Source organism: Synchiropus splendidus, chromosome 4, assembly GCF_027744825.2.
Source record: "Synchiropus splendidus isolate RoL2022-P1 chromosome 4, RoL_Sspl_1.0, whole genome shotgun sequence".
NCBI lineage: Eukaryota > Metazoa > Chordata > Actinopteri > Syngnathiformes > Callionymidae > Synchiropus > Synchiropus splendidus.
In genome coordinates this window covers 13,296,439-13,323,394 of record NC_071337.1, presented here as the reverse complement: position 1 = coordinate 13,323,394, position 26,956 = coordinate 13,296,439, and the positions used below count along the sequence as shown (strand labels likewise).

At 43.8% G+C, this 26,956-nt stretch overlaps 3 protein-coding genes and 14 non-coding genes across 18 annotated transcripts; 15 read left to right on the top strand and 2 right to left on the bottom strand.

Annotated features, from left to right (window-relative positions):
• Positions 1-723: 723 nt before the first annotated feature.
• On the top strand, positions 724-805 carry trnal-aag (transfer RNA leucine (anticodon AAG)). The gene has a single exon. It is a non-coding gene; the product is annotated as a tRNA-Leu (tRNA).
• Positions 806-1,387: 582 nt separating this feature from the next.
• On the top strand, positions 1,388-1,469 carry trnal-aag (transfer RNA leucine (anticodon AAG)). The gene has a single exon. It is a non-coding gene; the product is annotated as a tRNA-Leu (tRNA).
• A 732-nt stretch (positions 1,470-2,201) lies between these two features.
• trnal-uag (transfer RNA leucine (anticodon UAG)) lies at positions 2,202-2,283 on the top strand. The gene has a single exon. It is a non-coding gene; the product is annotated as a tRNA-Leu (tRNA).
• A 1,599-nt stretch (positions 2,284-3,882) lies between these two features.
• trnal-aag (transfer RNA leucine (anticodon AAG)) lies at positions 3,883-3,964 on the top strand. The gene has a single exon. It is a non-coding gene; the product is annotated as a tRNA-Leu (tRNA).
• Positions 3,965-4,546: 582 nt separating this feature from the next.
• Positions 4,547-4,628, top strand: trnal-aag (transfer RNA leucine (anticodon AAG)). Its single transcript has one exon. It is a non-coding gene; the product is annotated as a tRNA-Leu (tRNA).
• Positions 4,629-5,127: 499 nt separating this feature from the next.
• Positions 5,128-5,209, top strand: trnal-uag (transfer RNA leucine (anticodon UAG)). The gene has a single exon. It is a non-coding gene; the product is annotated as a tRNA-Leu (tRNA).
• A 1,599-nt stretch (positions 5,210-6,808) lies between these two features.
• Positions 6,809-6,890, top strand: trnal-aag (transfer RNA leucine (anticodon AAG)). The gene has a single exon. It is a non-coding gene; the product is annotated as a tRNA-Leu (tRNA).
• A 593-nt stretch (positions 6,891-7,483) lies between these two features.
• trnal-aag (transfer RNA leucine (anticodon AAG)) lies at positions 7,484-7,565 on the top strand. Its single transcript has one exon. It is a non-coding gene; the product is annotated as a tRNA-Leu (tRNA).
• A 142-nt stretch (positions 7,566-7,707) lies between these two features.
• trnal-aag (transfer RNA leucine (anticodon AAG)) lies at positions 7,708-7,789 on the top strand. Its single transcript has one exon. It is a non-coding gene; the product is annotated as a tRNA-Leu (tRNA).
• A 732-nt stretch (positions 7,790-8,521) lies between these two features.
• On the top strand, positions 8,522-8,603 carry trnal-uag (transfer RNA leucine (anticodon UAG)). Its single transcript has one exon. It is a non-coding gene; the product is annotated as a tRNA-Leu (tRNA).
• A 1,529-nt stretch (positions 8,604-10,132) lies between these two features.
• Positions 10,133-10,214, top strand: trnal-aag (transfer RNA leucine (anticodon AAG)). The gene has a single exon. It is a non-coding gene; the product is annotated as a tRNA-Leu (tRNA).
• A 386-nt stretch (positions 10,215-10,600) lies between these two features.
• Positions 10,601-10,682, top strand: trnal-aag (transfer RNA leucine (anticodon AAG)). The gene has a single exon. It is a non-coding gene; the product is annotated as a tRNA-Leu (tRNA).
• Positions 10,683-11,107: 425 nt separating this feature from the next.
• trnal-aag (transfer RNA leucine (anticodon AAG)) lies at positions 11,108-11,189 on the top strand. Its single transcript has one exon. It is a non-coding gene; the product is annotated as a tRNA-Leu (tRNA).
• Positions 11,190-14,583: 3,394 nt separating this feature from the next.
• Positions 14,584-14,665, top strand: trnal-aag (transfer RNA leucine (anticodon AAG)). The gene has a single exon. It is a non-coding gene; the product is annotated as a tRNA-Leu (tRNA).
• A 298-nt stretch (positions 14,666-14,963) lies between these two features.
• Positions 14,964-18,808, bottom strand: rida (reactive intermediate imine deaminase A homolog). 2 transcript variants are annotated; one of them, XM_053862732.1, is made up of 6 exons: positions 18,670-18,808; positions 16,215-16,320; positions 15,816-15,870; positions 15,684-15,752; positions 15,259-15,314; positions 14,964-15,179 (listed from the first exon to the last, which is right to left on the bottom strand). In XM_053862732.1, exons 1-6 carry the CDS (start codon positions 18,732-18,734, stop codon positions 15,123-15,125), a joined length of 408 nt encoding a protein of 135 aa, XP_053718707.1. In that variant the 5' UTR covers positions 18,735-18,808; the 3' UTR covers positions 14,964-15,122. The 2 variants fall into 2 exon arrangements, with proteins under 2 accessions (XP_053718707.1, XP_053718708.1); XM_053862733.1 differs by lacking the exon at positions 18,670-18,808 and adding an exon at positions 18,443-18,614.
• Positions 18,809-19,261: 453 nt separating this feature from the next.
• Positions 19,262-24,329, bottom strand: stk3 (serine/threonine kinase 3 (STE20 homolog, yeast)). Its single transcript, XM_053862126.1, has 12 exons — positions 24,183-24,329; positions 23,665-23,745; positions 23,397-23,525; positions 23,160-23,274; positions 22,781-22,945; positions 22,549-22,716; positions 22,329-22,466; positions 22,105-22,230; positions 21,827-22,028; positions 21,570-21,763; positions 21,159-21,362; positions 19,262-21,054 (listed from the first exon to the last, which is right to left on the bottom strand). The coding sequence occupies exons 1-11, from the start codon at positions 24,203-24,205 to the stop codon at positions 21,204-21,206; spliced, it is 1,500 nt and encodes a 499-aa protein (XP_053718101.1). The 5' UTR covers positions 24,206-24,329; the 3' UTR covers positions 19,262-21,054; positions 21,159-21,203.
• Positions 24,330-24,572: 243 nt separating this feature from the next.
• polr2k (RNA polymerase II, I and III subunit K) lies at positions 24,573-26,675 on the top strand. Its single transcript, XM_053862046.1, has 4 exons — positions 24,573-24,651; positions 24,816-24,884; positions 25,577-25,669; positions 26,173-26,675. The coding sequence occupies exons 2-4, from the start codon at positions 24,824-24,826 to the stop codon at positions 26,193-26,195; spliced, it is 177 nt and encodes a 58-aa protein (XP_053718021.1). The 5' UTR covers positions 24,573-24,651; positions 24,816-24,823; the 3' UTR covers positions 26,196-26,675.
• Positions 26,676-26,956: the final 281 nt, after the last annotated feature.

Below are 26,956 nucleotides of genomic sequence, written 5' to 3'. Positions count from 1 at the left end.
CAAACGCCCCCGAAATAAGCCGGAAAAAACATAACGTGCGCGGACCGATCAGCTGACCCATGACGCGCTTTGTTATTGTGTACAACACAGCCTCTGTATGCAGACGTGTCCCGTTAGCTACATTTAGTGACTGTTTTTTCTTCATATTGAGGTGTAAAACCTTTTCTGTCTCTGCACTGGACCGTGGTAGAGTGTCACAGGAGAGGTGCTCGCTCTCCACACCTCCGAGGCTGGAGCGCGCACTCCAGGGTTTGATGTCCTGTTGTGGGCTGGAGCTGGGACAGGGATGTGGCGCGTCTCAGACAGAGCGTTACTTGGTTTATGACTTTGTCACAGCCAAACTGCACAGAAGCGCACATTCAGAGCTGGACACGCACCGGGCACCTCTTCACTTCTGGAGAGACGTCGCTCACTCTGCAACCCCTCCCACATGCAGCGGCCACACACATAGAGGAACAGCGCACCTGCAGCAGACACTCTACATTCACTCCTACAAAAGCCTATTTTAAGGCTTGGAATGCATTGTTTGTTTTTCCATTCATTGTAATGGGAAAAATCGATTCAGATTTCTAACACTTGAGATTTCGAACAATTCACTTCTCGAACGGCCGTCTGGAACGGATTGTGGTCGAGAACTGAGGCACTTCAGAGTATTGGTAGGTGTAGCGTTGAAAGGTGAGGGAGCGGAGTCTGTCCAATTCTTTGTGGTTGTGGCAGTATATCGGTAGCGTGGCCGAGCGGTCTAAGGCGCTGGATTAAGGCTCCAGTCTCTTCGGGGGCGTGGGTTCGAATCCCACCGCTGCCAAGTGAGATTTTGTTGAGTTCCAACTAATGTCATAAATAATGGTAATGTTGTGGGCACTTGGGACGTGTGGCCTCTCACCCAGAGGTATGATGAGGGTATATATGGAGGCTGTGTGGGGAAATGTGTTGGAAGTTTGTGTCCAGAAGAAGAATAAACAACCAGAGAATCCTGGCCGTTTTGTCCTGCCACAGTACTGTAAAAAAATGAAATCCAGTGTTCAATTGAGTTTCGCCACTGCTTTCGTGCCATCCCATAGGGGCAGCTGGTGTTACTGATTCCAAAGACAGCTTCCACAACATTTCGCAAAGGCTCCAGTGTCTTTGGGGGCGTGGGTTCGAATCCCACCGCTGCCAATTCTATTCTCAAGAAGCTAATCACCAGCTACCCCCTCATTGCCTGGGCCGTCATGAAACATTTTTTTAACAAATGTTTTGTGATGAAAATGAAGAAAGTGACAATTCTGCTGTTGATCTGAAGAGGAGCGAATCACAAGTAAATCATTCTGTTTTGATATAAACTCACAAACGTTGAAAGGTGAGGGAGCGGAGTCTGTCCAATTCTTTGTGGTAATGGCAGTATATCGGTAGCGTGGCCGAGCGGTCTAAGGCGCTGGATTAAGGCTCCAGTCTCTTCGGGGGCGTGGGTTCGAATCCCACCGCTGCCAGGTGAGATTTTGTTGTGTTCCAACTAGTCTTAAGTAATGGTAATTTAAAAAAAGAAATCCAGATACATACTGTGTGTACAGACAAGTGTTCTGTTGTGTTTCGCCTCTGCTTTAGTGCCATCCCACAGGGGGAGCTGGTGTTACTGATTCCAAAGACAGCTTCTATACCACGACTAGGCAAATCGATTTGTTCTGCTTAAGTGTACTGAGACCAACACATTATGCCAAAATATAAATGCCTGAAACGTTTTGTGATGAAAATGAAGAAAGGTAATTTTACACAATTCTACTGTTGATCTGAAGAGGGGCAAATCTAAAGTAAATCATTGTGTTTTGATATGAACTCACAAGTCAACAACACTCTCACTGGCAACCCAGCGTTGGCTCAATGAAAACACCACCTTAACTGGAGAGCGCTACCACATACACGATATTAACTCATGTCATATGGCACAGTTGAACTGTTAAAAAATAAAAACAGAAACGGGTGGCTTTCCTCTCAGGTAACGCTTCCCCCAGTACTACACACTGAATATCACATGAACAACATGACACACAAAGTAAAGTCATTTTTTGAGGTTTAGCATTAGGGAGTTTAATATTTATGAACAAAGAAGCGTAACAACAATTATTTCTAAATATGAGGCGAAGTAACCATGGGATAAACAAGGGACCAGATCAACAGGTGAGGAAGGGGGTCTATCCAATTATTGGCGGAGATGCGCCAATGTCGGTAGCGTGGCCGAGCGGTCTAAGGCGCTGGATTTAGGCTCCAGTCTCTTAGGAGGCGTGGGTTCGAATCCCACCGCTGCCAAGCGGGTTTTTGATGAGTTCCGACCAAAGTCGTAAATAAAGTTACTGTAAAAAATGAAATCCAGATACATGCTGTGTCAACAGACAAGTGTTCTGTTGTGTTTCGCCTCTGCTTTAGTGCCATCCCACAGGGGGAGCTGGTGTTACTGATTCCAAAGACAGCTTCTATACCACGACGAGGCAAATCGATTTGTTCTGCTTAAGTGTACTGAGACCAACACATTATGCCAAAATATAAATGCCTGAAACGTTTTGTGATGAAAATGAAGAAAGGTAATTTTACACAATTTTACTGTTGATCTGAAGAGGAGCAAATCTAAAGTAAATCATTGTGTTTTGATATGAACTCACAAGTCAACAACACTCTCACTGGCAACCCAACGTTGGCTCAATGAAAACACCACCTTAACTGGAGAGCGCTACCACATACACGATATTACCTCATGTCATACGGCATAGTTGAACTGTTAAGTTATTTTTATGCATTATCATCCTGCCATGAATGAGTAAATACCATATTGCTTAACTTTTGACGACGAGAGCTCCGTACAGTAATGAATGTGTCCGCCTCCCTTGACGTAACATGTCGCTTTACCACTTTGTTGCGTCATCTGCTCGCTCCTGATTGGTCAAATTATGTAGCAGCTTAGAGAGCAGAGACAGCGATTGGTGGCGGATGTTGAAAAAGGAGAAATGCAATTGGCCAACACTCCAACATTGTCAGGCACCAGTACCCTTGGGGTCGTGGGTTCGAATCCCGCTGCTGCCAGTGGTCATTATTTAAATACAGTGGTGCCTCAGTTTTGGAACGTCTCGGAATTCTAACAAAAATTTCGAGATTTTTTTTGCTTTGGATTTCGAACGTAAATCCAGAACTCAAACGCCCCCGAAATAAGCCGGAAAAAACATAACGTGCGCGGACCGATCAGCTGACCCATGACGCGCTTTGTTATTGTGTACAACACAGCCTCTGTATGCAGACGTGTCCCGTTAGCTACATTTAGTGACTGTTTTTTCTTCATATTGAGGTGTAAAACCTTTTCTGTCTCTGCACTGGACCGTGGTAGAGTGTCACAGGAGAGGTGCTCGCTCTCCACACCTCCGAGGCTGGAGCGCGCACTCCAGGGTTTGATGTCCTGTTGTGGGCTGGAGCTGGGACAGGGATGTGGCGCGTCTCAGACAGAGCGTTACTTGGTTTATGACTTTGTCACAGCCAAACTGCACAGAAGCGCACATTCAGAGCTGGACACGCACCGGGCACCTCTTCACTTCTGGAGAGACGTCGCTCACTCTGCAACCCCTCCCACATGCAGCGGCCACACACATAGACGAATAGCGCACCTGCAGCAGACACTCTACATTCACTCCTACAAAAGCCTATTTTAAGGCTTGGAATGCATTGTTTGTTTTTCCATTCATTGTAATGGGAAAAATCGATTCAGATTTCTAACACTTGAGATTTCGAACAATTCACTTCTCGAACGGCCGTCTGGAACGGATTGTGGTCGAGAACTGAGGCACTTCAGAGTATTGGTAGGTGTAGCGTTGAAAGGTGAGGGAGCGGAGTCTGTCCAATTCTTTGTGGTTGTGGCAGTATATTGGTAGCGTGGCCGAGCGGTCTAAGGCGCTGGATTAAGGCTCTAGTCTCTTCGGGGGCGTGGGTTCGAATCCCACCGCTGCCAAGTGAGATTTTGTTGAGTTCCAACTAATGTCATAAATAATGGTAATGTTGTGGGCACTTGGGACGTGTGGCCTCTCACCCAGAGGTATGATGAGGGTATATATGGAGGCTGTGTGGGGAAATGTGTTGGAAGTTTGTGTCCAGAAGAAGAATAAACAACCAGAGAATCCTGGCCGTTTTGTCCTGCCACAGTACTGTAAAAAAATGAAATCCAGTGTTCAATTGAGTTTCGCCACTGCTTTCGTGCCATCCCATAGGGGCAGCTGGTGTTACTGATTCCAAAGACAGCTTCCACAACATTTCGCAAAGGCTCCAGTGTCTTTGGGGGCGTGGGTTCGAATCCCACCGCTGCCAATTCTATTCTCAAGAAGCTAATCACCAGCTACCCCCTCATTGCCTGGGCCGTCATGAAACATTTTTTTAACAAATGTTTTGTGATGAAAATGAAGAAAGTGACAATTCTGCTGTTGATCTGAAGAGGAGCGAATCACAAGTAAATCATTCTGTTTTGATATAAACTCACAAACGTTGAAAGGTGAGGGAGCGGAGTCTGTCCAATTCTTTGTGGTAATGGCAGTATATCGGTAGCGTGGCCGAGCGGTCTAAGGCGCTGGATTAAGGCTCCAGTCTCTTCGGGGGCGTGGGTTCGAATCCCACCGCTGCCAGGTGAGATTTTGTTGTGTTCCAACTAGTCTTAAGTAATGGTAATTTAAAAAAAGAAATCCAGATACATACTGTGTGTACAGACAAGTGTTCTGTTGTGTTTTGATATGAACTCACAAGTCAACAACACTCTCACTGGCAACCCAGCGTTGGCTCAATGAAAACACCACCTTAACTGGAGAGCGCTACCACATACACGATATTAACTCATGTCATATGGCACAGTTGAACCGTTAAAAAATAAAAACGGAAACGGGTGGCTTTCCTCTCAGGTAACGCTTCCCCCAGTACTACACACTGAATATCACATGAACAACATGACACACAAAGTAAAGTCATTTTTTGAGGTTTAGCATTAGGGAGTTTAATATTTAAGAACAAAGAAGCGTAACAACAATTATTTCTAAATATGAGGCGAAGTAACCATGGGATAAACAAGGGACCAGATCAACAGGTGAGGAAGGGGGTCTATCCAATTATTGGCGGAGTTGCGCCAATGTCGGTAGCGTGGCCGAGCGGTCTAAGGCGCTGGATTTAGGCTCCAGTCTCTTAGGAGGCGTGGGTTCGAATCCCACCGCTGCCAAGCGGGTTTTTGATGAGTTCCGACCAAAGTCGTAAATAAAGTTACTGTAAAAAATGAAATCCAGATACATGCTGTGTCAACAGACAAGTGTTCTGTTGTGTTTCGCCTCTGCTTTAGTGCCATCCCACAGGGGGAGCTGGTGTTACTGATTCCAAAGACAGCTTCTATACCACGACGAGGCAAATCGATTTGTTCTGCTTAAGTGTACTGAGACCAACACATTATGCCAAAATATAAATGCCTGAAACGTTTTGTGATGAAAATGAAGAAAGGTAATTTTACACAATTTTACTGTTGATCTGAAGAGGAGCAAATCTAAAGTAAATCATTGTGTTTTGATATGAACTCACAAGTCAACAACACTCTCACTGGCAACCCAACGTTGGCTCAATGAAAACACCACCTTAACTGGAGAGCGCTACCACATACACGATATTACCTCATGTCATACGGCATAGTTGAACTGTTAAGTTATTTTTATGCATTATCATCCTGCCATGAATGAGTAAATACCATATTGCTTAACTTTTGACGACGAGAGCTCCGTACAGTAATGAATGTGTCCGCCTCCCTTGACGTAACATGTCGCTTTACCACTTTGTTGCGTCCTCTGCTCGCTCCTGATTGGTCAAATTATGTAGCAGCTTAGAGAGCAGAGACAGCGATTGGTGGCGGATGTTGAAAAAGGAGAAATGCAATTGGCCAACACTCCAACATTGTCAGGCACCAGTACCCTTGGGGTCGTGGGTTCGAATCCCGCTGCTGCCAGTGGTCATTATTTAAATACAGTGGTGCCTCAGTTTTGGAACGTCTCGGAATTCTAACAAAAATTTCGAGATTTTTTTTGCTTTGGATTTCGAACGTAAATCCAGAACTCAAACGCCCCCGAAATAAGCCGGAAAAAACATAACGTGCGCGGACCGATCAGCTGACCCATGACGCGCTTTGTTATTGTGTACAACACAGCCTCTGTCTGCAGACGTGTCCCGTTAGCTCCATTTAGTGACTGTTTTTTCTTCATATTGAGGTGTAAAACCTTTTCTGTCTCTGCACTGGACCGTGGTAGAGTGTCACAGGAGAGGTGCTCGCTCTCCACACCTCCGAGGCTGGAGCGCGCACTCCAGGGTTTGATGTCCTGTTGTGGGCTGGAGCTGGGACAGGGATGTGGCGCGTCTCAGACAGAGCGTTACTTGGTTTATGACTTTGTCACAGCCAAACTGCACAGAAGCGCACATTCAGAGCTGGACACGCACCGGGCACCTCTTCACTTCTGGAGAGACGTCGCTCACTCTGCAACCCCTCCCACATGCAGCGGCCACACACATAGAGGAACAGCGCACCTGCAGCAGACACTCTACATTCACTCCTACAAAAGCCTATTTTAAGGCTTGGAATGCATTGTTTGTTTTTCCATTCATTGTAATGGGAAAAATCGATTCAGATTTCTAACACTTGAGATTTCGAACAATTCACTTCTCGAACGGCCGTCTGGAACGGATTGTGGTCGAGAACTGAGGCACTTCAGAGTATTGGTAGGTGTAGCGTTGAAAGGTGAGGGAGCGGAGTCTGTCCAATTCTTTGTGGTTGTGGCAGTATATCGGTAGCGTGGCCGAGCGGTCTAAGGCGCTGGATTAAGGCTCCAGTCTCTTCGGGGGCGTGGGTTCGAATCCCACCGCTGCCAAGTGAGATTTTGTTGAGTTCCAACTAATGTCATAAATAATGGTAATGTTGTGGGCACTTGGGACGTGTGGCCTCTCACCCAGAGGTATGATGAGGGTATATATGGAGGCTGTGTGGGGAAATGTGTTGGAAGTTTGTGTCCAGAAGAAGAATAAACATCACGTTCCTAACCAGAGAATCCTGGCCGTTTTGTCCTGCCACAGTACTGTAAAAAAATGAAATCCAGTGTTCAATTGAGTTTCGCCACTGCTTTCGTGCCATCCCATAGGGGCAGCTGGTGTTACTGATTCCAAAGACAGCTTCCACAACATTTCGCAAAGGCTCCAGTGTCTTTGGGGGCGTGGGTTCGAATCCCACCGCTGCAAATTCTATTCTCAAGAAGCTAATCACCAGCTACCCCCTCATTGCCTGGGCCGTCATGAAACATTTTTTTAACAAATGTTTTGTGATGAAAATGAAGAAAGTGACAATTCTGCTGTTGATCTGAAGAGGAGCGAATCACAAGTAAATCATTCTGTTTTGATATAAACTCACAAACGTTGAAAGGTGAGGGAGCGGAGTCTGTCCAATTCTTTGTGGTAATGGCAGTATATCGGTAGCGTGGCCGAGCGGTCTAAGGCGCTGGATTAAGGCTCCAGTCTCTTCGGGGGCGTGGGTTCGAATCCCACCGCTGCAAATTCTATTCTAAAGAAGCTAATCACCAGCTACCCCCTCATTGCCTGGGCCGTCATGAAACCTTTTTTTAACAAATGTTTTGTGATGAAAATGAAGAAAGTGACAATTCTGATGTCAGCTCTTTGTGGTAATGGCAGTATATCGGTAGCGTGGCCGAGCGGTCTAAGGCGCTGGATTAAGGCTCCAGTCTCTTCGGTGGCGTGGGTTCGAATCCCACCGCTGCCAGGTGAGATTTTGTTGTGTTCCAACTAGTCTTAAGTAATGGTAATTTAAAAAAAGAAATCCAGATACATACTGTGTGTACAGACAAGTGTTCTGTTGTGTTTCGCCTCTGCTTTAGTGCCATCCCACAGGGGGAGCTGGTGTTACTGATTCCAAAGACAGCTTCTATACCAGGACGAGGCAAATCGATTTGTTCTGCTTAAGTGTGCTGAGACCAACACATTATGCCAAAATATAAATGCCTGAAACGCTTTGTGATGAAAATGAAGAAAGATCTTTTTACACAATTCTACTGTTGATCTGAAGAGGGGCAAATCTAAAGTAAATCATTCTGTTTTGATATGAACTCACAAGTCAACAGCACTCTCACTGGCAACCCAACGTTGGCTCAATGAAAACACCACCTTAACTGGAGAGCGCTACCACATACACAATATTAACTCATGTCATATGGCACAGTTGAACCGTTAAAAAATAAAAACGGAAACGGGTGGCTTTCCTCTCAGGTAACGCTTCCCCCAGTACTACACACTGAATATCACATGAACAACATGACACACAAAGTAAAGTTATTTTTTGAGGTTTAGCATTAGGGAGTTTAATATTTAAGAACAAAGAAGCGTAACAACAATTATTTCTAAATATGAGGCGAAGTAACCATGGGATAAACAAGGGACCAGATCAACAGGTGAGGAAGGAGGTCTATCCAATTATTGGCGGAGATGCGCCAATATCGGTAGCGTGGCCGAGCGGTCTAAGGCGCTGGATTTAGGCTCCAGTCTCTTTGGAGGCGTGGGTTCGAATCCCACCGCTGCCAAGCCAGTTTTTGATGAATTCCAACCAGTCGTAAATAATGGTACTGTGAAAAATGAAATCCAGATACATGCTGTGTCAACAGACAAGTGTTCTGTTGTGTTTCGCCTCTGCTTTAGTGCCATCCCACAGGGGGAGCTGGTGTTACTGATTCCAAAGACAGCTTCTATACCACGACGAGGCAAATCGATTTGTTCTGCTTAAGTGTACTGAGACCAACACATTATGCCAAAATATAAATGCCTGAAACGTTTTGTGATGAAAATGAAGAAAGGTAATTTTACACAATTTTACTGTTGATCTGAAGAGGAGCAAATCTAAAGTAAATCATTGTGTTTTGATATGAACTCACAAGTCAACAACACTCTCACTGGCAACCCAGCGTTGGCTCAATGAAAACACCACCTTATCTTGACAGCGTTACCACATAAGTGATATTAACTCATTTCATACGGCATAGTTGAACTGTTAAGTTATTTTTATGCATTATCATCCTGCCATGAATGAGTAAATACCATATTGCTTAACTTCTGACGACGAGAGCTCCGTACAGTAATGAATGTGTCCGCCTCCCTTGACGTAACATGTCGCTTTACCACTTTGTTGCGTCATCTGCTCGCTCCTGATTGGTCAAATTATGTAGCAGCTTAGAGAGCAGAGACAGCGATTGGTGGCGAATGTTGAAAAAGGAGAAATGCAATTGGCCAACACTCCAACATTGTCAGGCACCAGTACCCTTGGGGTTGTGGGTTCGAATCCCGCTGCTGCCAGTTGTCATTATTTAAATACAGTGGTGCCTCAGTTTTGGAATGTCTCGGAATTCTAACAAAAATTTCTAGATTTTTTTTGCTTTGGATTTCGAACGTAAATCCAGAACTCAAACTCCCCCGAAATAAGCCGGAAAAAACATAACGTGCGCGGACCGATCAGCTGACCCACGACGCGCTTTGTTATTGTGGACAACACAGCCTCTGTCTGCAGACGTGTCCCGTTAGCTCCATTTAGTGACTGTTTTTTCTTCATATTGAGGTGTAAAACCTTTCCTGTCTCCGCACTGGACCGTGGTAGAGTGCCACAGGGGAGGTGCTCGCTCTCCACACCTCCGAGGCTGGAGTGCTCACTCCAGGATTTGATGTCCTGTTGTGGGCTGGAGCTGGGACAGGGATGTGGCGCGTCTCAGACAGAGCGTTACTTGGTTTATGACTTTGTCACAGCCGAACTGCACAGAAGCGCACATTCAGAGCTGGACACGCACCGGGCACCTCTTCACTTCTGGAGAGACGTCACTCACTCGGCAACCCCTCCCACATGCAGCGGCCACACACATCGAGGAACAGCGCACCTGCAGCAGACACTCTGCATTCACTCCTACAAAAGCCTATTTTAAGGCTTGGAATGCATTGTGTCTTTTTCCATTCATTGTAATGGGAAAAATCGATTCAGATTTCTAACACTTGAGATTTCGAACAATTCACTTCTCGAACGGCCGTCTGGAACGGATTGTGGTCGAGAACTGAGGCACTTCAGAGTATTGGTAGCGTGGCCGAGCGGTCTAAGGCGCTGGATTAAGGCTCCAGTCTCTTCGGGGGCATGGGTCCGAATCCCACCGCTGCCAGGTGGGATTTTGTTGAGTTCCAACTAAAGTCTTCAGTCATGTTAATTTAAAAAAAAGAAATCCAGATACATGCTGTGTCAACAGACAAGTGTTCTGTTGTGTTTCGCCTCTGAGTTTGTGCCATCCCACAGGGGGAGCTGGTCTTACTGATTCCAAAGACAGCTTCTAAAACACTAATATTTCTCTACGGCTCCAGTCTCTTCAGCTGGGTGGGTTCGAGTCTCACCGCTGCCAGGAGAGTTTTTGGTGCACCACCTTCGTAGATTGGTGGTGCAATCCCGTAGCGATTAGTTCCCTCCCAGCACGGCCAAAGAAAAAAACAAGACCACACGCTTGGCAGGCTTAATCGTCTGTTCTTGTCCCGTTCATGGAAATGCCAGTATATTGGTAGCGTGGCCGAGCGGTCTAAGGCGCTGGATTAAGGCTCCAGTCTCTTTGGGGGCGTGGGTTCGAATCCCACCGCTGGCAAGTGTGATTTTGATGAGTTCCAACTGAAGTCATAAATAATGGTACTGTAAAAAATGAAATTCAGTGTTCAATTGAATTTCGCCACTGCTTTCATGCCATCCCATAGGGGCAGCTGGTGTTACTGATTCCAAAGACAGCTTCCACAACATTTCGCAAAGGCTCCAGTGTCTTTGGGGGCGTGGGTTCGAATCCCACCGCTGCAAATTCTATTCTCAAGAAGCTAATCACCAGCTACCCCCTCATTGCCTGGGCCGTCATGAAACATTTTTTTAACAAATGTTTTGTGATGAAAATGTGACAATTCTGCTGTTGATCTGAAGAGGAGCGAATCACAAGTAAATCATTCTGTTTTGATATAAACTCACAAACGTTGAAAGGTGAGGGAGCGGAGTCTGTCCAATTCTTTGTGGTAATGGCAGTATATCGGTAGCGTGGCCGAGCGGTCTAAGGCGCTGGATTAAGGCTCCAGTCTCTTCGGGGGCGTGGGTTCGAATCCCACCGCTGCCAGGTGAGATTTTGTTGTGTTCCAACTAGTCTTAAGTAATGGTAATTTAAAAAAAGAAATCCAGATACATACTGTGTGTACAGACAAGTGTTCTGTTGTGTTTCGCCTCTGCTTTAGTGCCATCCCACAGGGGGAGCTGGTGTTACTGATTCCAAAGACAGCTTCTATACCAGGACGAGGCTAATCGATTTGTTCTGCTTAAGTGTACTGAGACCAACACATTATGCCAAAATATAAATGCCTGAAACGTTTTGTGATGAAAATGAAGAAAGATCTTTTTACACAATTCTACTGTTGATCTGAAGAGGAGCAAATCTAAAGTAAATCATTGTGTTTTGATATGAACTCACAAGTCAACAACACTCTCACTGGCAACCCAACGTTGGCTCAATGAAAACACCACCTTAACTGGAGAGCGCTACCACATACACAATATTAACTCATGTCATATGGCACAGTTGAACCGTTAAAAAATAAAAACGGAAACGGGTGGCTTTCCTCTCAGGTAACACTTCCCCCAGTACTACACACTGAATATCACATGAACAACATGACACACAAAGTAAAGTTATTGTTATGCATTGTCATCCTGCCATGAATGAGTATATACTCACCATATTGTTGAAAACATAAAATTGTGTTGCGCTTAACTTCTGACGACAAGAGCTCAATTCGGTAATGAATGTCTCTGCCTCCCTTGACATAACATGTTGCTTTCACGCTTTGTCACATGTTCTGCTCCCTCCTGATTGGTCAAACTTCCTCGCTCCTGGGGCGTGGGTTCGAATCCCACTGCTGCCAACTGTAATTATTTAAAAGCACTTGTCTCGTGTGTCTGTTTCACATAGATGGACCTTGACAGTGTTAACCAGGTGTGTACTGGGTTGCAACTATTTCTAACACAGTACTTCAAGACTAACACTGAAATAACGTTTTCTGCCCTCATGAGCAGAAGGTTCCGGAGCCCCGGCAGCAACTGAACCCTCCTCACAGGAAGCACCAGGTAGAGTCTTCAGCTTGTCAGAACGTAAACATGAACAGTAGTTTCTGACCCTTTTCTTCCCTCAGCCACAAATGAATGATCACAGGCCGGACATTCGGAATCATCACCTTGTTGTTGCCAAGATGCAGAACCCAAAACCTGGAGTGCTTCCTGTCCTGGTTCTTCAGTCACCACTGTGCCCATCCTCTACTGCAGTGGCTGTGATTTGGTTTCCTTTTGAGTCCCGCTGCTGACCAATGCATTATGAAGCGAAAGACGCTAATCGAACATTCAACAATGTTGCTGGCACAAGTCGTCGTCCCTTTTTAACAAAGCCAATATTTGTAAATCCTGTAATGTGTATTCTGGCCTTCAACTTTGTCATTGCACACAATAAAGCATATATTCAAAGATTATCATGGTAATAATAGTCTTGTCTCCTGATCTGTTTCCCACCAGAAAGTCGACAGCCAGATCTCATTTCTTGTTTTTTGGAGGGTGGGGTTTAGCGTTAGGGACTTTAATATTGAAGAACAAAGGAGCGTAACAACAATTATTTCTAAATATATTATCGGTAGCGTGATCGCCATGAACCTTTTTTTTAACAAATGTTTTGTGATGAAAATGAAGAAAGGTAATTTTAGAATAGACTAAACATCACGTTCCTAACCAGAGAATCCTGGCCGTTTTGTCCTGCCACAGTACTGTGAAAAAATGAAATCCAGTGTTCAACTGAATTCGTGCCATCCCATAGGGGCAGCTGGTGTTACTGATTCCAAAGACAGCTTCCACAACATTTCGCAAAGGCTCCAGTGTCTTTGGGGGCGTGGGTTCGAATCCCACCGCTGCCAATTCTATTCTCAAGAAGCTAATCACCAGCTACCCCCTCATTGCCTGGGCCATCATGAAACATTTTTTTAACAAATGTTTTGTGATGAAAATGAAGAAAGTGACAATTCTGCTGTTGATCTGAAGAGGAGCGAATCACAAGTAAATCATTCTGTTTTGATATAAACTCACAAGCGTTGAAAGGTGAGGGAGCGGAGTCTGTCCAATTCTTTGTGGTAATGGCAGTATATCGGTAGCGTGGCCGAGCGGTCTAAGGCGCTCGATTTAGGCTCCAGTCTATTCGGGGGCGTTTTGATATGAAGTCACAAGTCAACAACACTCTCACTGGCAACCCAGCGTTGGCTCAATGAAAACACCACCTTATCTTGACAGCGTTACCACATAAGTGATATTAACTCATGTCATACGGCATAGTTGAACTGTTAAGTTATTTTTATGCATTATCATCCTGCCATGAATGAGTAAATGCCATGTTGCTTAACTTCTGACGACGAGAGCTCCGTACAGTAATGAATGTGTCCGCCTCCCTTGACGTAAGATGTCGCTTTACCACTTTGTTGCGTCCTCTGCTCGCTCCTGATTGGTCAAATTATGTAGCAGCTTAGAGAGCAGGGACAGCGATTGGTGGCGGATGTTGAAAAAGGAGAAATGCAATTGGCCACGAACAGCGCACCTGCAGCAGACACTCTGCATTCACTCCTACAAAAGCCTATTTTAAGGCTTGGAACGCATTATTTCTTTTTCCATACATTGTAATGGGAAAAGTCGATTCAGATTTCGAACACTTCAGATTTCGAACAATTCACTTCTCGAACGGCCGTCTGGAACGGATTGTGGTCAAGAACTGAGGTACCTCGGCATATCGGTAGCGTGGCCGAGCGGTCTATCTATCTATCTACTAACAGCAGGTATGACTGACCTTGTATCTCAAAGATTTTGGCTACTATTTTCAGCCATGGCAGCTCTGGAACCTGATGTGGTATGAGAGGTTCAGCTTGTTGTTTAGACTAAAACTGTTGGCACTGTGCACACTTCTCCACCATTGTCTCTATGTCTCGTGCCATAACTAAGGTCTTTCTTGCTCTGGCCTTTGTGCACTGCACTCCTTGTTGGGCAAGTTGCAGTTTCTTCAGAATTCCGCTCCTGAAACCCTCTGGTATTATGATTTCGTCTCCGATCATGACAATGTCATCCTCCATGCGGATGTTGTGCCTCACTGGCCAGTAGCTGCGTAGCTTCCTGTCTTTTTCCTCGGCCAACCTTTCACATGTTTTTCACACACAGCTTGTCACACGCTGTCTGCTGCTGTTCAATCGGGTGAGCATTTCCTGACTGAGAGCATCTGTGGCTTCCAGAGCATAGACAACTCTTTCGTCAATGGGGTTTTCACTGATGTGGTGACTGTTCCCACTTATTGCTTGAAAGTGTAAACTTGTGTTTGCCTGGTGTGTATGTTACATTCAGATCATACCGCTGCATCTGAAGAAGCATCCCTTGTAAGTCTTTCAGTCTCTCTCTTAGTGAGGACGGAGTCTATCCAATTCTGCGTGGAAAGATAATATATCGGTAGCGTGGCCGAGCGGTCTAAGGCGCTGGATTAAGGCTCCAGTCTCTTCGGGGGCGTGGGTTCGAATCCCACCGCTGCCAAGTGAGATTTTGATGACTTCCAACTGAAGACATAAATAATTGTACAGTAAAAAATGAAATCCAGATGCATACTGTATGTACAGACAAGGGTTCAGTTGAGTTTCGACATACTGAAATATCTTCGCGAGGCGATTAATAACTCACACAGACATCAACAATCTCTGACAGGAGGCCATGTCCATGCAATGTCAAATTTTCATGGTATCAACAATGCAACCTATCAATCACCCTCCAGGGGGCAGCACTGAGGTAAGCGGACTTGCATTGGTTTGTGAAGAAGGGCAAGCTGAATGACGTATCATCAGTGTTTTTAATGTTTTTGGAACACGGAAGTTTAAAAAGCAAAGGGTTTTAGTGTGGAAAACGTGAGACATCTGACTCGAGGAGGCGACACCTCCAGCAGCAGAGTGGAACCAAACTCAGCAGACTACAGCTTGTTGGAGATCGGGGCGGCTAGTCAGGAATCGGACAACGGACCCACCACTGCAACTGCCTCTATTTCCACCAGGCCACCCTGAAGGGACAAGAAGGAACCAGAGAACTCAGTCTTCTCATGATCTTTGTGCGAGACAAAACACAAATGAGTCACTCACTCTGGGAAGAGCAGCCACTTGGTAGGCAGCGCGGGCCGGGAAGTTGCTGCTGAAAACTGTTTATTTTTTTGTGTCAGAATTAACCAAAACATTCTGCTGAAGTTATTACCAACGACGAAAGATCATTTTAAATAGTTTGCTGTTGATCTGAAGAGGAGGGAATCAAAAGCAAATCATCACAACAGCGTTTCCCTCCATTTTTCACAACAAACAGAGGTAATGGAAGCTGCGGTGACGGGTGTAAGTGGACACCAGGATGCAGACACACAGATGTAACACAACCTCTCTTTTCGACAACGAAACCCCATGTACTAAGGACGGCTCAGCCCATAACTCCAGATGAAACTTTCCCTGACTCTGGCAGAACAGTCAGTGCTGTAACAGGACTGGAAGCGACAGAGCATTTGGAACACAAGAGCACTCACATGTCTTGTACACTTCATTCACGCTGTTGAAGTCGTTAATGTCAGCCAACAGCACCGTCGTCTTCACCACTGAAACAAGGCTTCACCTCAGTCAGGCAGGTTCGGATGCAAGCAAACCAATGTTTCTCTCACCGTTACTGTAGTTGCAGCCAGCAGCTTTGAGGATTTCCCCCATGTTAATGAGAGCCTGCAAATGAACATCCAATTCTAACAATGACGGGGTAATCTTGGTCATCTAACTGAGCAAAGTGGTGCTTACTGTTGTCCGGATATTGAGAAACACCTTTTAATAGTGTATTGACAATTTCTTCAGATTTAATGAATGAAACTGTGTAAAACTCTGAAGACAAACTAAGTGGCGTCCCATATGAAATGTATAAAGGAAAAGAAGACAAAAACAGGCTGTGTGACATTAATGAACATCTTTTTTTTTGGCTTGTAAAAAAAAACTGTGCACTGTGCAACTTGGCCACGAGAGGAGGCTGCGTGCCACAGTCATGTGGCATGCAGGGTGTTTTGTGATGCGCTCACCTGCTTGGCCTGAGCCTGCACACCTCCATCAACCAGCTGACCAGAGGCGACATCCAGACCGAGCTGACCAGAGATGTACATGGTTCTGTCGACCACCACCGCCTGGCTGGGCATGAGAATAAAGAGAAGAGATGATGATTTAAAATGGTACTAGATGAAGTGAGAGATTGAACATATGAAAAGCTGGACTTGTCCTAAAGTGTTATTATTATTTACTGATATAAGAAATAACAGGAATGAACCATCTTCTGTTTGGTTGTAATTAGGGATGGGCGATAACATATCGTACACGATATACCGCCAAACACAATCTGTGATGACAATTCTGCATCTCACGATAAATTCCATAAACACGTGATACACTCCCAGCTTTGGACTTGCACACGTGGATATGACGAGACTGTGATGGCGCGCCACGCTCTCCAGCTCCGCGGCGTGTGACAGCTGTGGAAAGTGTGGTGGACTTTGGTTCACGATCGTAGTTTAAAACTTATTTATAATAAAGGGAACCTTTAATAATGACACTTGTCGACTCTGAGTGTTTGGATCCCTGATCCATATTTTATTAGATGGAGTGGTCCTCATAGGTTCTCTGATGCGGTCGTCTGCCTTTGTTCACATATCAACACATGCAGGTCTCCAACTCTGCTGGCGCCTCGGCGAGACACATTGGTGAAAATAGTTGGATATTGGACGGACATCCGAAGCCCACTTCCGAACACCACTGAACCGAAATAAATGATTGACTTACAACAGATACAATTTATAATTTAATCTTTCAGGGCCATGATTGTGTGGACATTGAGATCAGTCTAGATTCAGGTAAATGTGGTTGCTCTAAATAATGATTTATGAGGTGAGCTCACTTAAAAAAAAAGTGAATGCAAAATAATGTTTGTGCACTATGGTGAAAAATATGTTTTGTCTACTTAATCCCTTAGCAGGACAATAACTGTCATTAGACATAAATTGCATGACCACGATGTAAATATATATTATTTTTATTATTGATGATTACTTCATAGACTAGGCAAGGTTACGTGACTCCGCCCCTAAAATCTGATTGGTCAGCTCAAGACTCTCCCCTAGTTGCTCCAAAAAAATCCTCCATGGACCTTCCTCTTGTGTTTACTGTCAGTTACCACCCATCCACTGCTTGTTTCTCAACTCTTGGGTACTACAAAACTACTGGTTGCAGTGATTTTGGCAGGGATCTCTGGTCTGTTTTTTTTGTCAGTATACCCTACCATTAACAAAGTTAGAAATGGTAACACAAACCTGAAGGCAAGCTGGTAAATAAATCAAAGGTTTGTCACCAGGCTATCACAGCGCTTCTGTAGATTTCAGGCATCACAGGCTGCCCACATTTGTACGTCATCCTTCCCTGTATGACTGAGCATCTAAGGGGCCTTTCCCTTGGAAACAGAAAAGATGTCAATCACTGTCACCTCTGGACCTCGGTGGCTCCCACACATCCCTGATTATGCAATCTTGCTCGGGTAGCTATGAATCTCATGACTCTTGAAAACTCTGAACTGTATTTAATGGCTCTTGTACCAGTGAGTCATGTGATTCCAGGGGTCTTGAACACATTTGAACATGAGCATGTTGACAGTTGTAGTGCAACAGATCTCTGCTTTTTTTTTTAGACTAGAAAGTAAGCAGAAGCAGCTCCACAGCAAATGTGTCTGCAGGATGACACCCCACATCTTCCTCCTCAGACACCAACTGTTCCGCATGGCTACGCCTCTGTTTCCACTTCCTCATTTTCAGCAAAAATACCCAGGTCAGAACCAGGATCATTGTAAAGCCGCGAGTCATCTTGGTTGATATTTGACGTGGACTTTAGAGGTTTGTTTTTGAGCAGGGGTGCAGGAAAACAAGGCAAACTGAGGAGCCCCTGTGGGTCACATGATTCAGAGATGAGCTGGCTGTCAACGTGTTCGCTGGCATTGCACTTCTGATTTCAGTTCCAATATTGGCTTTGTAATCTCATTTATATAACATCACAAAGGTCGTTGTTTCAACCACATAACTTTACTGTTAAGTCAAAAAAGATTTCTCTTCATTACTTTGCAGCATTATTTTGCAGAACATTGGTTCCTGATCAATTCAGATGGAATGAACACAAACAACTTAAGTATTTAAAATACAACCCCAACACGAGAGAAAGGTTAAGCACAATGTGAAGAAAGAAAAGGCAAATGTTTCCCTTGCCTTGAATTTACCTGTATATCCCCTGCCTGACCGGGGCTTTGGGCGTGTAAGTGATCTGTCGACGGAGAGCAGCCATTTCGATGTGAAGACACCAAAGTGACCCGAGTCACTTGCTGCAGCGAAGGTTAAACTCTGACCGTTAAATCAGGTCCATGGTCCACTAAAACCCGCCTCTGAGTAAATACCACTCGTCTTCCTTGCTCCCTCCATTCACCAACATCTGTACCTGTACTCCTACCTGTATGGGCCGATGGCCCCAGGAGCTGCGCTAGTGTTGATGATCTTTCTCTGGAGCGCAGACATCTTCGCCAACTTGTTTCAGCTTCACAACAGCTGGTAGTCAAGCGCCGCGTGCTCCTGTGTAGTGGGGCAGTAAGTACCGTAATGTGTCACAACAGGCGCACTATACTTTCTTCACCGCGAGCTCTCGAAAGTTGAGAAACGTTTTCCACATCAAGTGATTTGCTTTCCTCGAAATGAATCAGTGAATGCGCAGTCACAACCTGCTGAGCGCTACACCACGAAGCCGAACATTTAATGAGACGTTTATAATGATATTTACGGTATAATGTGTGATTGAGTTGAACCACGTGATTAGCACCAAAGAAGTTTTGTTAGAAAAAAAGAAATATTACGTGTATTGTCTTACAATTACCATTTACAAAATGACTCCACTTGTAGCGTGTACTGATTTTTTCCTGAAATTTGGATAGAATACTCAACTTAAAATTCACAGTTAGATTTACTTTGATCATTGTCATTTTTAAGCGAATTGCTTAACTATATTTTATGACATCGCATACAACCGTCCAAAACAAAAAATTGCCAGGTTAAAAGTAACTTTTATTAAGTGATTCACAATATAAAGTATAACAAGCAAAAATAAATTAACTGGTTTAAATATGAAGAAGAACATTCGTCTCTTAATGCTCAACCATTAACAATATTATTACTGAATTGAATATGTCAATGGAAGAATGACATGAGTGGGTATAACTACAATGGCAGATTTGCAACTTCAACATGTCATTATAGCAATGAGTTGGAAATCTGGGATGTAAATTTGTTCTAATACCTGTACATTTTCTTAAGCGGAAAAAAAGTCTTAAACATGCATAATCCAAAATACACAAAAGAACCACCACGGCAAGGCGAAATCTAACCAGCCATGTCAGCATCAACAACAGAAATGTCACACAGAGAAATAAAGATATTAAATAAATAATAACAGCTTCAGTTTGTAAGGCACAAACTGAAGCCTTCACAGGAACATGCAAAGTTGAACAAGCTACAAGGGGAACCAGTGATGTAATGGAGGATCGACTTTGATTAACTAAGAATGCCAACACCAGGAATTGTGTTGTTTACATGAGCACAAGTAAATGCACAATAGTAAACACTGGTGCTTCTTTCGCATCAGTTTCTGGCATGTATGCTACGAGAGCCAGGGCTGTTTGCTAGTTCCATCTGAGCTTTGGTGACAATCGTGAACAGAACAGTTGCGATTGCATGAGCACAGGTAGCTGCAAGATGTAGCGCCATGTGTTAGCGCTTCCATCCAGCGAGCTGAAGAGCACAAGCATCTGGACTTCTGATATCACTACTCACAAACTGAGTCACAGACTTGAGAGGATGAGGCTGCTTGCACACCAAATGGAACGCCACCGCAAGTACATCCACCGAAGCAGCTGCATCATTAACACCAGTAAGACTCCTTATTTGCTTGAATGTCATCATTCCAACAATGCTTTAGGTCTTTTCAAGGTCATGCTACAAGCATGTTGTATCATGTGAAAACAACTGCTTCAGCAGTAGCAGCTCACACATTCACATGTGTAAATGTAGCACACGTTACTAAAAACATTGTCACACAAAAGCATTCAGCTGTACACCCCCCCCACCTAGCACTCCCTTTCTGTCGAGTCACACTTGGCTCATTTTCAGAGTCAAACTTCACTGCTCCTCATGGTAGCACAGTTGAAAACAAAGCTTCTGTCAATGAGTGAAAAGAATACAAGCTTAAAAAAAGCACTTCCTAGCTTTGAATGCGCAGCTTGTGTAAAAGAATCCTGCTACATTCATGTGTAACAGTCAACATTGCATGTGTTTGGAATCAAGGAATTTTTTTTATAAGTTGAAACATCCCTCATTAATACATGGAGATATCGATAGTGGACCCCCTACAATATGTCTCAGACTAAACCACTTAAAAGAGTGGGTTCCACACTCAAAAAATCTGGATGATCCAACTCTTAAAATGAATGTCAGAACGATTTGGAATGTTTGTTTACTGAATGTTGGATCAATATGTACAGAGTGAGACTAGAACAGAACCTGGAGGAGCGAGGAAGGTTGATGTTCATGATTGTGAGTAAACAGTCCACTGGGAGATACTGAGACCATGTGGTTGTTGCTCTTTATCAAAGCTAGTATAAATATTTTAAGGCATTCTCAGAGTCAACAGCATTCTCATGATTGTCTTTGGTCTTGGCTGCTTTTGCCGCAGACTAGTTCACTTATATACATGGTCTGCTTCAATCCTCTCAGTGTTCAGACTCCTGGCTGGTCTGGATCGAAAAATGCTTGTTTCCTTGTCATCTGAGGACTGGCAGAGGCGGATCCGCTGAGGAAGAACATTCACAATTTGACTTGAGAATCGTATATGTAATCGGCTTTTGTGCAGGAAAGGCGAGATCAAAGCCTCTGAAGCATAGTTTGCTTAGGAACCTGATTTTGGAACGTGGAGAGGAGAGGGTTAAAGGTGACACAGCTTCAGAAGTTCTGCTGCCGTCGCTTCTTGGCATCCATTGCGTCCAGGATGGGCTGGCGCTTGGCTGTGTACCGCTGCCGCAGCTCTTCGATCTCCCGCTCCATCATGGGGTCTAAAGCACTCAAGCGCATCTGGAGCTCCTCAAAATCCAGGTTTTTTAACTGGAAGGCAAAAATAGAAACATCCACGTTGTTTACATTGGCGGCAGATACAGAGCATGTGGCTTTCATGACCTTTAAGCTAAATAACCAGTTATTATAGTCCTATTCTTGGTAAACCACAATCTTGCTTCAAGGAATCAGTCAGACTTAAACATCTTTGGAAAACAAGAGGTACACAGAGTGGATCTCTTTAGAAAAGGTACTCACAAAGTCAAAGTCTCCATCTTGGGGAACCTTCCAGTTGTCAGGGAAGATGTTCTTGGATTGGATGCGGTAGCCGGGCTGCTCCTGGGGCTGGTTGTGGTTGTAGTTCTCATGCAGCTGAGCTGCTTTGTTGGAGTCCTGCTTGTCAAAGTAGTCCATAAAAGAAGGACGAATGGGGAGCTGCGGAGTGGCGTGTCCTGTAGAGGAAGACCCTCATTAAATAACTGGATCAACCCCCAATGGGTTTTGGTTGTGCTTACTCCTCATAGAACCCTGGTCCTCCTCCTCATCTTCTTCATCGCTGTTAATGACCATCGTCCCCAGGTCAGACTCCAGCATGGTGCTGCCATGTTCGATCATGGTCTGTGCGCCGTCACTCATGGTGCTGTTAGCTCTCATTGTACCGGCACCCTCGGAACCAGACTTCACCATGGTGTGGGAATCAACCTCCGTCTCCTCCTCCTGCAACATCCCAGACAAACAGCTCAAAGACATTTGTTTTGGGCATTCTTGATGCCGTCATTTGAGGAAAATCTACCGAATTGTCATCCTCCTCCTCCAACTCTCTCTGCTGCTCCTGCTGTCGCTTCGCTTTCATCTCCATCGCTTCAGTGATCAGGTCTCTCAGGATTGTGACAGGCTTAGCCTGGCAGATGAATGGATGCTGGAGGGAAACAAGAGCAACAGTGTTTCACCACAGTTAACTAACAACAAAGCAGCCATGTGCACTGAAAGGGGAGTGTCTCATGCCTGTCTTCTCACCTGTAAAAGCTGTGTGGCTGTCGCTCGCTGCTCAGGATTCTTCACCAAACACTTTTTTACAAAATCAGTGAAATCATCTGACCACAGTTCTGGCTTCCTGAATGTTGGCGGTGGGTTTGTGGGGATCATGAAGATTGCCTTATAGAGAGAGAATATTGAATGAATATTTGAAGCCTCAGCTGCAACTAACCCTTGTGAAATATTCCCTAAATCCACTCACTCTCATGGGATGAATGTCTGCGTATGGTGGCTTGCCCTCTGCCATTTCTATGGAGGTGATACCTAGAGACCAGATGTCTGCCACACAATTGTAGCCGATCTCCTGGATCACCTCTGGGGCCATCCAAAAGGGCGTGCCAATCACAGTGTTTCTCTTTGCCATGGTGTCCTTCGGAGCAGATGAACAGTTAGTTTATTCTTAGCTGAAACTAAATGCAAACATTTTATTTTACCGTTAACTGTCCTGCCACGCCAAAGTCAGCCAGCTTGGCGTGTCCCTCTGTATTAAGGAGGATGTTGCCGGCTTTGATGTCCCGATGGATCTTCCTCATGAAGTGGAGGTACTCCAGACCCTTCAGTGTCGACTTGAGAATTGTGGCGATCTCATCTTCTGTCAGCTGAAGGACAGTATTGTTTGTTTTTTTTTACAATCTAAGCTGATAAAAAATAATAGCACGCAAGGCATTAAAATACTTATTTTATTTTACCCCCTTGAAGATAGAAGCCTTGTAAAAAAATCTAACCCAAAAGCCCCCCAAAAAGGATGTCTAACCCAAAAAATGATACTTGAATACAACACAACTCAGGCTATAGCCGTGCATAAACACCTACAGTTTTGTTGCGAAGGCGAATGATGTCGGAGACAGAGCCAGCTCCACAGTACTCCATGACAATCCAGAGGTCAGTATTCTTGAAGTAGCTCCCGTAGTACTTTACAACATATGGGCTGTTTGGGGAAAAAAAAAAAAAAGAGTAGTTCATTGAAAGGTGCAAACAGTTAGGTGAGCTACCTGTCAATACTGACAGGTCTCAGAACAGAGAAAAAATACCAAGCTTTTCTTTTCTAACCTGTCGCACTGTTGCATTATTGAAATCTCTTTGATGATCTCCTGCAGATCTGATTCCACTGGAACCTGCTTGATGGCCACAACTTGGCCAGACTCCTTGTGGATGGCTTTAAACACGCTGCCATAGGAGCTACATTCAAAAAAAGGAAACAGAATCCGCTAGTTTATACACAATACTCAAAAGCTGGACATGGAAATTCAATGTCTCTTAGAGAGGCTGTTACAAAACTGTACCATTGTGGAAATGAAAGTAGCTCATATCTCCTTACCCTTCACCGAGTTTCTCCAAAACATCGAACACTTCCTCTGGTTGCTTGGTCAAGCTGTCCTCACTCAGCTTCTTCAGCTTGCTAAAAGATTAGTTACACCAGGTTGATGCAAATAAATTGGTAGATAAAAGAACGAGTTTTTAAATCAAGCTTTTCTAAATAAATGCGTCGTAACGACGGGGAATCGATAGTAGAGTTAACACCACAGACAAATTAACGTTGCTATCACGAGATTGTGTCGTTTAGCATTATATTCCTGACAACATTATTGTCATTGTTTTTCCCCAACGAGGGGTTCCGAACTACATGAAAAAGTTCACGTACGGTAGTTACTTTTTACGGCTCATTAAACGCATGATATTGGCCTATCGACTATTTAAAGTGATTTGAGACAGCTGATCAAACGAATGGAAAAGTTAATAAAATTAGCATTAGCTACACTGCAACTGCCAGTGCTACATTAGCAAACAAGCAAGCAACAAAACAACGCCTTCGCTGGCAGGAAAATAAGAACCGACCTCTTCGGCGCAGAGGATTCCATGCTGAATTTCCTCCAATAGCAAAAGTTCAATTGGATATTGGTTAGTTGTACTTGTTTGAGAACGGAAGTTGAAATGTGAACATTGCCAGCGCTCTGAAGGCAGGGCCAGATGAGTCCGCGACGGGTCAGGTGACAGAGGCACACTTGTGCAGTCGCCCCCTGCTGGATTGGAGCGGAACTAACAGAGGAACAAAAAAACAATCTAACTGTACGTATCTCTTATTTAAAAAAAGAAAATTCCAAACAACAAACGCACCAATTTTTCAATTTTAATGTTACTAGTATGTTAATCTGTGGCATTGTTTTACTGAAACAAATGATGAATGATGAACTATGAAGACGTTCTGGCCAATCACAACCCACGTTACTCAAACGACGTGAGGGAAACACTGCGCATGCGCTGTAACACATGGAAGATAGCCCTACCAGCTAACTCGCAAAGCGCGGTGAGGTGGTTTTCAATAGTACATTTACACACCGAAAATTTATTAATAGTACAAAATATACCTGCGTTGATGTTTTTAACTTTCCTGTGATTGCGATACTATAGCTTACGTCCAGTCGTATTCGCCAGCATCTTCTGTAAACAGTGTTCCGTGTCGTGTTCCAGAAACAGATATGGAGCAACAGAAAGACGTTCAACCACCAAAGCAGATGCCCATGATCTACATTTGTGGAGGTATAGTTCTGCTTTAAGCCATGTCACAAGCTTTGACTGTAAATATGCGACCGAGGGTTAACGTATTGACACATCTGCATCTTGTACACGTCCCCATATCTATGTTGTCTCGTATGGCTTCAACAAAATAGCTCGGTTTTTTTTTACATTAATCAGATTGTCTATTTTAATATTGTAGAATTCAGAGACACTAGAGAGCCTTGGTCAGTACGGTGAGGTCTGATATTAAATTGAAAGTTAAAGGTCTAATTGGTAATATAATATTAGTCCATTCAGAAGGCTTTATAAAAGACAGTGTGAAGGTTTATTAAAGTATTACAAGTGACGAGCTTGCGTTCATAATTCCTGTTTGCTCGTTCATAAATAACAAATAAACGATGTCTAACCCAATTTAATATAATTTCCAGAACTTAATCTTGTTATAATGACTGAATGTGTTTTGTCCACCACTTAAAATACTTTTAAAACCGTCGACTAAGTTGTCATACATTGTTATAAACATTCAGAGCGTCTTCTATAAAGCTCTTAAATGCATTACGATGTCTTATTAATGTACTAATATTGTGTTTAAGATGAATCCTCTCGGTGTGGCCCGAAGTTCTAATCTTATGCATTTTTTGTTAACTGAGGGGGTCATTAACATCATGGTTAATGCAATTGGTAAAACTTACGACTCATTTATCTTTTTTCAGAATGCCATGCAGAAAATGAAATCAAGGCTCGAGATCCAATCCGATGCAGAGAATGTGGCTACAGGATCATGTACAAGAAGAGAACAAAGAGATGTATCCTTTTAGAATGTTTTACTCCATTTCCTCTAACTTGGCTGGTGTTTGTGTTTTTCTGTCGCTGATAAACTAGTCACCTCTATTTGTGCCAAACCTCTACCCCAGAGAGTTTCAGCAGTTTGTAAAGAACAGACCCTCAGACTGTTGAATTTGTGAACAGCCTTTATTTTATTTTATTGTATTTTATTTTATTCTGTCAGCACTTTATTCCAAAACACTTTCCGAGTTGGTGGGCTCCCCACTGACCATGGCAATAAATTTGATTCTGATTCGGATTCAGATTCTGATAATTGATAAACATGGGCCAGTTGATGCTGTTTTTATTGCTGCTCACTATATGTGTGATGGTGCAGCGTTCCAATGACTGACAACACGTCTTCTCCAATCTGCTACACAGCATAAGGCATAAAAGCAATACTATTCATGCAGAGGACTATGGCATGGTATGGTTTGTAATTTCCCTTGTTTCCCCAGACATTCCTTAACTTTTGGGATCACAGTGGTGGTGTTCGACGCCCGATGAAAATGGAGAATGCATGTTTTTCTGTTCTCATGTTGTGTAAATAAATTCTTTTGATAGTTTCAAATGTTTTTTTGCTAATTATTGTGTTATCAATAATTAACTTTAATAATGTTTGAGTCAGCAGTGGACTTAAAAAGAAGAGTCTTAAAACCATCCTGAAACCAGAACCCAATTCCTCAGACCTGCCTTTTCATGAGCCAAATTTTCAGTCAATTCATATGAAAGGAAAAAGTGGGTGTGCACTGCATTCTATTGAGTATCACAGCAACAGGAAGTTAAGCCAGTGATAAAAATTCTAGTCAGTGACGAATCCACTTGAGTTATTGAATGCAAGGACTTTCCTCTGGTGTCCACGTGAATCTTAAATTCCCTAAAAATGAATTGTCTTTATCTGGCATACATTTCTTGTTAGAAAGATGTGTGTGGCATCATGTCATTTAAACTGAGCTACAAGAAGTGAAAGTGTGATGTTGGTTTAAATTCTGTGGAAAGGAAACGTTCCAAAACTAGTTTTAGTAAGGCTGTGCGAATTGTAAATGTAAAAGAAATAAATGGATGTCGAGGGGAGGTCATAAATAAAAGATGGAGCGTTTCTTATGTCACGTGTCAGTGGTGAATTGTAGCAATTTACTGTCTGACGTCAATTATTTCAATTAAATGTATTATTTCTATTCAGTGTCATGTCGTTAGAATATATCAGTCATTGACTGCTATGTAAATATTTGCTTTTTATTTTTGAGTTCGTGTCATTGAGGTAATCG